Source organism: Lipotes vexillifer, unplaced genomic scaffold (genome assembly GCF_000442215.2).
Source record: "Lipotes vexillifer unplaced genomic scaffold, Lipotes_vexillifer_v1.1 scaffold1361, whole genome shotgun sequence".
Taxonomy (NCBI): Eukaryota; Metazoa; Chordata; class Mammalia; order Artiodactyla; family Lipotidae; genus Lipotes; species Lipotes vexillifer.
In genome coordinates, this window is record NW_006788723.1 from 729,214 (window position 1) to 741,580 (window position 12,367).

Genomic DNA, 12,367 nt, shown 5'->3' on the forward strand with positions numbered 1-12,367 from the left:
GGAGCACAGGCTCCGGACGCGCAGGCTCAGCGGCCATGGCTCACGGGCCCAGCCACTCCGCGGCATGTGGGATCTTCCCGGACCGGGGCACGAACCTGTGTCCCCTGCATCTGCAGGCGGACTCTCAACCACTGTGCCACCAGGGAAGCCCGGTTCATATGTTTTTTAATTCATTAATCAGTCTGTGGCACCAAGAGGAATGAAAGTGGATTGTTGAATTAAATTATTTGTTTTATAAACTTACGTTTAAGCAACTTCTAAAGTAGATTTGAAGGAGCAGAACTGGTCATTTGATTTTCTAGGGACAGTTGATTCACATCCCCACCACTCTTAGACTATGCTAAACCTTTCAGGTGCTGTGAATCTGTCACTTCTTAAAAAGGAGCAAATTCTGAAAATCCTCTCCATTTGGAGTCATTTCATTGCTAAAAATTAGAGGAATAACCTTAACTATGTAAGATTAGCACAAAGGGAAGCAACAGTAGCAGTCCCCTTCTAGGGGCTTAAGGGAGAAAGAGGTCCAAACGTATTTTTGTGGAAGTGAGTTACTTGCCTAAAATGTTGTTTAGCAGTGAGAATGGGCTGCTAGAATTGGAAAATGACATTATTTGCAAACGTTTAAATAGTATTTTTCTTGTTGACAGAATTCTTCAGCATTGTGCCAAGATGAAGCTTTCTTTAAGCCATAACTATCATATATGCTGCTGGAAAATGGTATCTTAAATTATTCTAAAAGCAAGATATTTTTAATTGCTTTATTATTTGTATACATACATATAAGTTCAAATTACTTTCATCTAAGTCATGTGAGAAAGTCTTTGTAATATTAATACTGGTTTATTTTAAAAATCCATTTAATAGATAAACACTGCAAAACTCGGCTTTTATGTTATACTTTTACTGTATATAATTTGTTGTTTCTTTTTTCTTAGAGGGGGAGGGCAGGGGAATTGATTGGATTTGAAGTATGTGAAAACATAGTTATTTTGAAACATTACAGTATTCATTCTATTTCCATTACTGTAAAAGTAAATTTTTTTAATGCTGACTTGGAGGAAGTGATTCTCAGACCTTGATTTCTGTATCTATACTGCTTTGGTTATAAACCTATATGTTGCTGTAGTTCCTAATCTTTGTCTATTTTCTATGTAAAGTTCAGCAGAATGGTGACTTTCCAAAGGTATTAGTACTTAATCTGCTTACAATAGACTCTTTTGGGTAGCCACTTCTGCAAAAGTTAAAACATCCATAAGGGTTCTACAATATTCAACTTCTGAATGAGAATCTGAAGTTGCCTCAGTGTTCATTAATCATTTCAATCTTATTAGTGGATAACTCTCTCTCCTGCTATTTTTATTTTCTTGTTTTAGGTACCTGAGATAAATGATAGCAATATACTGCCTTTGCTTTTGAGAGAATCGTTCATACCCAATGTGGGAAGATTTCTTGCATACTCCGATGACAAAGTACATGCTGTCTTTTTAGATGGCATTACTCTAACCCTGAATTGGAATTTCAGCTCTCTTATTGAAAAGAGGCAGGTAATTATACTTCAGGCTGAAATCTGTTTTTTATTTATTTATTTTTAATCTGTGGAAATAGTACAAAGAAAATGAAGTACCACAGTATCTCTATTTTTTGAAGTATAAAATCCGTCAAGAGGCTTTACTGATCTCATTGGATTTCCTAGCAGAAATCAGAAAGGTGTGACAAATCGTCATTTTTATAAAGGTAACTCATTATAGAGAGAGGGACTAGTATTTTTGTTCTTTTGATAATTATCTATATAAGGGTGGTGGTTAAATAATACCCATATCCCATGTAAAATAAAACTTTTAAGTTAGTCAAAATAAAGTTTTAATGATTCATCTACTTCTTTTTTTTTTTTTTTTTTTTTTTTTTACTGAAAATTAATTAAAAAGAAGGTTTTGTTTTTCAGTTCTAGAATATTAAAACTTTCCTTTCCTCCTTGCTTCTTAAGGTAAATCGAGGTCTCAATTTAGGTTGGTGTAAGTTAACTTTTCCTGATGGACAAAATCAGTTAATTCAGATTCAACACCCTGGACCATATGAAAGGTACTGGAAAGCAATTAAAAAAATAATTTCATGTTAATAAACAACTTCCTTTTAGACAGAGAGGAAGCATAAAAACATGATTTAAATGTTGTATATATTTTTAGTTTTTCCATATGGAAAATGCATAAAGTCATTTCAGCGGGTTTCAGTAGCTGCATTGTTTTTGTTTTTGTTTTTTTGGCCATACCGTGTGGCTTGTGGGATCTTAGTTCCCCGACTGGAGATCGAACTTGCGCCCCCTATAGTGGAAGCGTGGAGTCTTAACCACTGGACCTCCAGGAAATTCCTCAGCAGGTTTCAGGGTTTACAGTTATATTGGTCTCTAGCATAACTAAATAGATCAGGCCAGCTTTAATCATTTCCATTTGTATTCTAGTGATTTTTCAAAAGAAATGTGTTATAGATATAACTGGCTTGCTGTGGAGGTTGGACTGTGGTCAGCTGTGTTAACTAGTTAACTAATTAATCCCCTAACCAATTTAAACTAAGGCTTACAGCCACAAATAACTAAACGTATGTATTATTTCTGTAAAGTGAAATAAAACAAACTAGCTAACGATTATTCTTAAAATGGAGAAGATTCTTGAAATCAGCTTTTTATGAATATGCTTTTTCTCTTTTGGCTTATGTAATTTGTTATAATAATCATTCTCTTTGTGATGTTCTTGACATGTTAGTGATTTTACTTGAGGATGTTCACAAAACAATTGCTTTTTTTACCTCTTGAATTTATTTTTCTGTTGGGAGTTATTGCATTTTGGTTTAAATGCTCTAACATTCATTGCTAGTTTGAATAATTTGCCTCAAAAGATAGTGTCTGTTGGGCTTCCCTGGTGGCGCAGTGGTTGAGAGTCCGCCTGCTGATGCAGGAGACACGGGTTCGTGCCCCAGTCCGGGAAGATCCCACATGCCGTGGAGCGGCTGGGCCCGTGAGCCATGGCCGCTGAGCCTGCACGTCCAGAGCCTGTGCTCCGCAACAGGAGAGGCCACAACAGTGAGAGGCCTGCATACAGCAACAAACAAACAAACAAACAAAAAAGATAGTGTTTGTTTAGCAAACATTAACTATTTATTTCAGCCAGTCACTCCAAATCATTCATTTTATTGAACTTGATACTTGTTTTGTGTGTTTGATGAGTTATATGTAATTCTGGATGTGTGTGTGTGCATTAACAGGTGTGTTCTGGTTTAAATTTTAGAAAGCAAATGCTCACTTAGCCTTGTGTGTAAAGGCATTTTCATGATAAAATTTAATGAAATTCATTTTACTTTGAAAAACTAAAAGGAGAATTTAGGTATTAGAACTTTGAATGAAATCCAAGTGTTAACCTGTGTTCTGATTCTTAAATCTCATCTTTATTAATCATATATGTGAGTAAATCATTTTATTCCTGATGAATGAGAAAAACTTGCTTTTTCTTTTTCCAATGAAAACAATTTAAAAATTGCCCTACTTTAGAATTTTTTCTTTATTCTTTTTTCCCAAACCATCTTAACGATTTTTCCAATTTTTAAATGCTTTTATAAATATTCTACAAATTCATTTTTCAAATATCTGTCTTAATGTATTCAATCTAGATATGTGACAACAGTAATATCATGGTGCAGAAGACTGACCCAGACTAGTCAGAAAGAAATGCCTATACATCCTTCATCTCCTGTTTCGGAAGAAAACTGGTATTTGTATTTATTTTAAACTTAATCTGTGTAGAAGAGCCAAGTAATCCTCAAAAATTAAAATGTTAAAAGGTAAACTGATGCTTTTTCCCAAAAAAACTTTCTCTTAGTTAAATATATTTAACTCCTATGGTGTTTTGATAGCTTAAATCTTGAAAATAATTTATCTTTAATTGGATATCTCATTTATTACATTTCATCATAGTATATTTCATCTGAAGATTTGAAAACTTCATATCAAAATGGGTGACTCCTTTAGTGTAATAAATTCATCCTGAAAACTTTATGGAAAAATTTAGAGGATATATATTTTTTAACCTTAGTAATATTAAAGGACATAAAATGTCGATTAACATAACAAGCTTTCAGAAAAAGCTGATTTTTAAATAATTTCTATTATATTAATTGCCTCCCCCAAATTAATTGATAAATCAACAAATAAAGCAAGATTTCAGTCCCTCCTGTGTGCCTTTCAGTGTGTAGGGTACTAGAACTGGGCTCTGAAGGAATATTTAGGGAAATTAAGACATTTTAGGGAGGAAGCAAGGGCAGAGGTAAAAAAGGGTATTTTAGCTTGTGGAGATAGTAAGAAGTTAGTTTTTATGGAGCAGACACCTGCTTGGGTGTAGTGTGACTTTGATGGATAGGAATAGACCTTGTAATCAATAGAGGAATTCAGACTTCATAGAATTACAAGTTCCTATATGGAAAAATGACAGGAAGAAAGAGCCTTAGGAAGGTTAGTGTCACTGCAAGAGTATAATCTGATTATATTGGAAAAGAAGGATATCAGGAACAATTTAGGAAGCTTTAAATTAAAGTAAGTTGTAAGAGGACTTACCTGGTGGTCCAGCTGTTAAGACTCCGAACTCTCAATGCAGGGGGCCCAGATTGGATCCCTGGTCAGGGAACTAGATCCCACATGCCGTAACTAAGAGCCCACATGCTGCAACTAAAGATCCTGCATGCCACAACTAAGACCTGGCACAGCCAAATAAATAAATAAAAAGAATAAAGTAAGCTGTAAGGTGTCTTAGTGCATGGTGCATGGTGAAAAAATATATAAACAATAAGCTTGATTCTTATCACCTTTTCCTAAGTTACTTAGAGAAAGAGGTACAATCAAATCAGTAGATGCTATTTGAATATCCAGATATCTTAAGGATTCAGCTTTCCAGGTCTCTCTCTTCAGCTACAATTTGGGAGCAGAAAAGTTGCCTTAATAGCTAGCAAAAAACATAGTTGGGAAGAAAGGGAAATTGTACATGGCTATAAAATTGGTTACTTCATCATTGCTCAGCTGGCAAAGTTTGTAAAATGCTAGCCTTTTTATATGAAAGCTTAGAAGAGGATAACTGTCAAGACAAACTGAGAAGTGAGGGGGTAAGAGAAGTACAGATTGGTGAAAGCAGCTATGGGTGGAAGCAATGCGGAGCGGAGGGGAGACAAAGGAATTGAGGAGTGGGGAGGGGAGATACAGCACTTGAACAGCTCCATTCCCCTCCCAAAGCCTAAGACATCTCCACAAGAATCAGATGATTCTTGTTTTCTTGTCAAAGTGGATAGGTTGAAGGGAGAGAAGAGATCACATAATAAACAGCTACCTAAATTGTATTTCAGCTATAAACATAATATACAGCTACCTAAATTGTATTTCAATATTTTATTTCCAACTCACCTTATATTATTAGCTTACTCGTTCAACTTTTTAATAGGCATGCCTGTCAAAAAATAGTACAGGAGATATTTCATAAGACGTTGGTTTATCATATGAGTGACAGCATTAAAGGTAGTTTGTATGGTTCTGGGTGTACCCAGAAAATGTGTCTCATGTTTAAAAAAGGCGGGGGGAGTGTGTTTTGCAATGATGAAGAGTTGGCGGGTTTTGGAGTAAGTCACATCCAGGTTTTTACTACAGATGCTTAAAATGATGAAAGATCTCTTTTATTCTCTGTTCATAGGCTGGAGTACAAGGAAAGAGAGCAGGCTGATGAGGTGCATGTGGTCCATTGTGTATGGTCCATTGTCTGCCAGTAAAGCAGACAAGTCGTATACCCTATTGTGAGCTGTGAAAAGACTTTTCTAGTGACTTGAATAAAGAGATGTTTTAGCATGAATGTCCTCATTAATTTTGCAGAGCTAGTCCAGTTACACTATTTTCTAGTTGTGTGCCACTGCTCATATTTCATCTAGTGATGAGGGAAAACACAAAGAACACACACATAAGAGGTTCTTCTGGATTTGTGTACATTTAGCCTTCTATCCTACACCAGTTGCCCCGATATCTGTTTCTGTGGAACATGGTAAGGGCTAATGTTCATATATTAACCCTTCAAGTCAAGAAGAGAATGTTTAGTATACTGTGCTTAAGAAAACAATGAAATGGTAGTCTATTCCAGAAGAAATTTAATAGAAAGTAGTTATTATGTTTTGACACCTAATTCAGTCGTATAAAAAGTTGGCCCTGGAGACCATCCATTCCCTAAGAGTTCCATATAAATGAGGTCTTAACTATATGTGTAAGATCCCTTCTCCTCCAAAGAAACTATCTAGGTATGAAGATCAGAAAATTAAATAGTTCAAGAGAAAGCATTACAAAGAAGTTTATGATTAATTAACACACTGCTGTAGGAATTCAAAGGAGAGAGTATTTCTTTCATAGAAGTGATGAGATTTTAGTAGGTTTTTAAAGTTTTAGTAAACCTTGAGGAGGAAAGTAGAAGATATGCCACGTCAGTACTGAGTTGTAGCAGGAAGACTCATTACCTTCAAACCTCAATACTTAATTCAAAAGTCCTGGAGGTGGAGGACTTTTATTCACTTGCCTTACTCATGAAAGGCATTCAGTAAGCATCAGTTGAGTCATGGTGATTTGTTGCTAAATAAAGCCAGTATAAAGAGAATTCTTAACCTCTAGGTTCTTATGTCAAAAATTCTAACCTTTATGAAAAAAAGTTAAGTATGCTTATTTGAAATATTGTGGATAAAAAAGAATCAGACAACTAGCATGAGGTTTTTTTTTTCCACAGGTCTGTGGCTTCTGAACTTGAAAAGATACAGAAGTTTAACTGTATCCTTTAAACAGAATGTATTGTCCTGCATAATTTCTCCCTTTCCATTGTAGGCTTAATTCATGACTCTGTACTTTATATTAATCCATACTTATATATTACAGAGCTTTATTGAATAATATTTAAGATTGTAATTTAAGATGTATCTTGTCTATAGGAGGTACATCATGTTAGCATTTGTACTTTTCATTGGGTTTAACTCAGCAAAGGACAGTGAACTGGGGTTAAGATATCCTATGGAGACTTTCACACTTATATAATTATATTCTAAATTATAACTGAGAACTATCTCTGACTTCTTTCTTTTTTTAAATTTGTAGGATTTTTATATACTATTATTTGTAAAAAATTTCAGCTTTATTGAGGTGTAATTGAAAAAATTATAAGATACTTAAATAGTATATCATAGTGACCTGACACACATACACATTGTGAAAGGATCACCCTATCTTGTTAATTAACACATATATCACTTCACATATCTATCTTCCTCCTCTCCTCTATCTCACCACCCCTCCCGGGGGAGGTGGTGGTGAGAACATCTGATTTCCACCCTCCCAACAAATCTCAGTCATACAACACAGTGTTATCAGCTACAGTCACCATGTTATACATTAGATCCTCAGACCTTATTCATCTTATAGCTGAAAGTTCATATGCTTTTCCCAACCTCTCCCTCTTTCCCCACCCCCAGCCCCTGGCAACTACCAGTCTACATTCTGTTTCCATGAGTTTGACTTTTTAAAAAATTCCACATATGAGTGACACCATGTATTTGTCTTTCTCTGTCTAGCTTAGTTGACTTAGCAAAATGCCCTCAAGGTCCATCCGTGTTGTTGCAAATGTCAGAATTTCCTTCTTTCTCATGGCTGAGTAGTATTCCATTATGTGTATGTATATGTACCACATCTTCTTTATCCATTCATCCAAAAGTGGACACTTAGGTTGTCTCCATATCTTGGCTATTGTGAAAAATGCTGCAGTGAACATAAGAGTACAGCTATCTCTTCAATAGACTGTTTTCATTTCTTTTTTTTTTTTTTTGCGGTACGTGGGCCTCTCACTGTTGTGGCCTCTCCCGTTGCGGAACACAGGCTCCAGACACGCAGGCTCAGCGGCCATGGCTCACGGGCCCAGCTGCTCCGCGGCATGTGGGATCTTCCCAGACCAGGATGCAAACCTGTGTCCCCTGCATCGGCAGGTGGACTCTCAACCACTGCGCCACCAGGGAAGCCCCGACTGTTTTCCTTTCTTTTGGATATATACCCAGAAATAAGATTGCTGGATCATATGGTAGTTCTATTTGTAATTTTTTGAGGAAACTTCCATATTGTTTTCCACAGTGGCTGTACTAATTTATATTTCTACCAAGGTACACAAGGGTTCTCTTTTCTCCATATCCTTACCAACACTTGTTATGTCTTATCTTTTTGATGATAGCCATTCTAACAGGTGTGAGGTGATATCTCATTGGTTTTGATTTGCATTTCCCATGATGATTAGTGATGTTGAGCACCTTTTCATGTACCTGTTGGCCATCTGTATGTCTTTGGAAAAGTACCTATTCAGTTCCTCTGCTCATTTTTTAATTTTTTTTTTTTTTTTGCTATTGAGTTGTATGAGTTGTTTGAATATCTTGGATATTAACCTCTTATCAGAAATATAATTTGCAATATTTTCTTCCATTCCATAGGTTGCCTTTTCATTTTGTTGAAGGTGTCCTTTGCTGTGCAAAAGCTTTTTAGTTTGACAAGTACTGCTTGTTTATTTTTGCTTTTGTTTTCTTTGCTTTTGGTGTCAAAAAGTCATTGCCAAGACTGATGTCAAGGAGTTTATTACACCCTATGTTTTCTTCTAGGGGTTTTATGGTCTCAGGTCTTACATTCAAGTCTTTAATCCATTTTGAGTTGGTTTTTGTGTATGGTGTAAGGTAGAGGTCCAGTTTTCCCAACGTCGTTTATTGAAGAGTCTATCCTTTCTCCATTGTATATTTTTGACTGTTTGTTGTAAATTAATTGACCATTACAGACATACGTGACTTTATTTCTGGACTCTTTATTCTGTTCCATTGATCTGTATTTCTGGTTTTTGCCAATGTCATACTGTTTTGATTACTGTAGTTTGAAATCAGAAAACTTCCAGTGTTGTTCTTCTTTCTCAAGTTTGCTTTGGCTATTTGAGGTATTTTTTGGTTCCATACAAATTTCAGTACTGTTTGTTCTATTTCTGTGAAAAATGCCATTAGAATTTTGTATTGTTCAATACATTGAATATTGTATTGAATCTGTAGATTGCTTTGCGTAGTATGGACATTTTAACAATATTAATTCTTCCAGTTCATGAGTACAGAATATCTTTCCATTTATTTGTGTCTTATTCTGTTTCATCTAATGTCTTATAGTTTTCAATGTACAGATCTTTCACCTTTTTGCTTAAATTTATTCCTAGGTATTTTTTTTTTATGTAATTGTAAATGGAATTGTTTTCCTAATTTCTTTTCCTGATAATTCATTATTTATTTTTATAAATTTATTTTATTTTTATTTCTGGCTGTGTTGGGTCTTCGTTGCTGTGCACAGGCTTTCTCTAGCTGTGTCAAGCGGGGGCTGCTCTTTGTTGCGGTGTGCAGCTTCTCACTGTAGTGGCTTCTCTTGTTGCAGAGCATGGGCTCTAGGCACGCAGGCTTCAGTAGTTGTGGCACATGCACTCAGTAGTTGTGGTTCATGGGCTCTAGAGCTCAGGCTCAGTAGTTGTGGTACACGGGCTTAGTTTCTCCACGGCATGTGAGATCTTCCCGAACCAGGGCTCAAACCCATGTACCCTGCATTGGCAGGCAGATTCTTAACCACTGCGCCACCAGGGAAGCCCAGGTAATTCATTATTAATGTATAGAAATGCAGCTTATTTTTTTATATTGATTTTGTATCCTGCAACTTTACTAAATTTGTTTATTCTACCAGGTTTTTGGTGGAGACTTTAGCAAAGTCTATATATAATATCATATCATCTGCAAATAGAGACAGCTTTACTTCTTCCCTTCTGATTTGTATGCCTTTTATTTCTTCTTCTTTTTTTTTTTTTGTCTAATTGCTCTGGCTGGGACTTCCAGTACTATATTGAATAAAAGGGGTTGAGAGTGAGCATTACTGTCTTATTTCTTATTTTAGAAGAAAAGCTTTCAGCTTTTCACTGTTGAATATGATATTAGCTGTGGGCTAATCGTATATAGCCTTTATTATGTTCAGGTACGTTCCCTCTATACCCAGTTTGTTGAGTGTTTTTCTGCATCTATTGACATATGATTTCTATCCTTCATTTTGTTAATGTGGTGTACCACATTAATTTTCATATGTTTAACCATCCTTGTATCCCTGGAATAAATCCCACTTGATCATGGTGTATGACCATTTTAATATATTGTTGAATTTGGTTTGCTAATGTTTTTTTGAGGACTTTTGCATCTATGTTAATCAGAGATACTGGCCTGTAATTTTCTTGTAGTGTCTTTATCTGGTTCTGGTTGTCAGGGTAACCGTGGCCTCGTAAAATTAGTTTTGAAGTATATTCTCTCCTCTTCCATTTTTTGGAAGAGTTTGAGAAGGATTGGTATTAATTCTTGTTTAAATATTTAGTAGAATTCACCAATGAAACCATTTGTGTTGGGAGGTATTTGATTACTGATTCAATTTCCTTACTAGTAACCAGCCTGGATTCAGTATGTTTCTAGGAATCTATCCATTTCTTTTAGGTTGTCCAATATCTTGGCCTATAATTGTTCATAGTAGTCTCTTATGATCTTTTGTATTGTGTGGTATTGGTTGTGATTTCTCTTCTTTCATTTCTAATTTTATTTGAGTTTTCTTTTTTCTGATAAGTCTAGCTAAAGGTTTGTCTATTTTATCTTTGCAAAAAAAACCCAGCTCTTTATTTCACTGACATTTTCTTTTGTGTATAAGCTCCTTCCAGGGAGATAGCAGCAACCTTGAGTAGGCCAGAGAAAGAATGTGGAGATACCATCTGCCAGCCTCCTGAGTCTCCAGGGAGGATCACATTCAGCCCCTAGACACGTGCTAAATTAGAAGCTTTTAAAACATGCAAATAGGCATACCTCAGGTAGCAGCTTTTGAAGTATGCAAATAGCCCTCTTTGAGGGAAAGACTGGGAGATGGGTGTTTCTGTCTGCTCAGAACTAGGAGTTTTAGGGGCCTGTCCCACACTTAGAAGTCTTAAAAGTTGGAGCATTAGATCTTGGGGCAAACTGTTTACTCCGCAGGGAGAAGCTGGGAATTGTGAGTTCCCCCATATTGTGCTAAGGGTGGGGTTTATAGTGAAAGTGTGTCTCAACCTTTCTTACCCATTTAATTGTGGATATAGTCTTATTCACTCAGTGTACAGGAGTCACTCGGGTAGTTCCTGGATTTCTGACAGCGAGAATTTCTCCGTGTGTAGCTGTAGATTCAGTGTCACATTTGTGGGAAGAGGTGAGTTCAGGAACCTCCTACATCACCAGCTTGGACTGGACTCTTCTTTTTCTTATTAAGCCTTTTGTTCGTACATTCCTATCCCACTCATCTAAATTCCTTTTATCCTGTTATTTCTCCATAATCCTATTCAAATAATAAAGTAGCTCTGCAACAGAGGACAGATTCTTTTCACTCTAGATGTTTTAAGTTAAAAATACCCTACACAGATTGTTTGTATTCCTCTCACCCCTACTTTGGTTCCCTTTTATTCCCATATCACTTCTTCATTTAAAGAAATGTTAACTGAGGTTTTAATTCTTTTATTTCCTCCCTGTCACCAAACTTCCATCCAAATACAGACATACATACTCTCTTTTCCTTTCCCCCTCTTATAGTCTTAACTAGTTTCTTCATTTATAAGGGATAGACTTGATAAATTCTGAAGTCCCAACTCTATTATGAATCCAAGAGATCTTCCTCCCAATGGAGAAATAATATTTTAATATGAAGGCTAGGCTTTCTGAATTAAAAACAATTATAATGAAAAATACGGGGAAAAAGCTCCTTAACTAAGCAACTTAGTATTACTGGAGAACAGTGGTGTCCTAAGCCAGATTTCTAACAAGAAAAATGAACAGTCTTTGGATCATTGTAAACCAAAATCTTCAGAAACCTTGCTAAAAGAAGTTAATGAAAAGAGTGTATCCGTGGCGTTGAAAAAAACCTCTGAAATCCTTCAGGATATTGACTGTCTTCTATCAAACTCTAAAAGGTGAAATATGGAATTATTACAATATATTATTAAACTTTGAGGATGTTATTTCAAGTGACTGGTAGAAAATTACTAGGAAGCCAAGAAATTATATATGACTTCTGTACAATGATTTTATGAGAAATGACATTTAACTTTGGAGGTATTTTACCTAACTTGTAAATTTTAAAATATGTATTTTATTAATAAAGAGCTATTTTAAAAATTTGAACAATTTATCTCAGATTTGAGAAAAAATTTTATAAAACTGTAGTTGTTGCTGTTTTGTCTTGTGGAGCATTCACTATTAATCAAGTTTCTTTCATTGT

The 12,367-nt window shown here is 35.6% G+C and overlaps 1 protein-coding gene across 1 annotated transcript in view; it reads left to right on the forward strand.

The window, feature by feature from the left end:
* Window positions 1-12,063, forward strand: part of CUNH5orf34 (chromosome unknown C5orf34 homolog) — a 30,335-nt gene extending 18,272 nt beyond the window's left edge. The window contains exons 7-12 of the mRNA XM_007461750.1: window positions 645-714; window positions 1,371-1,541; window positions 1,982-2,076; window positions 3,655-3,753; window positions 6,783-6,823; window positions 11,870-12,063. Of these exons, the coding sequence (XP_007461812.1) occupies window positions 645-714; window positions 1,371-1,541; window positions 1,982-2,076; window positions 3,655-3,753; window positions 6,783-6,823; window positions 11,870-12,063 (670 nt within the window). The remainder of the gene's footprint in view (window positions 1-644; window positions 715-1,370; window positions 1,542-1,981; window positions 2,077-3,654; window positions 3,754-6,782; window positions 6,824-11,869) is intronic.
* The last annotated feature ends 304 nt before the right edge of the window (window positions 12,064-12,367 follow it).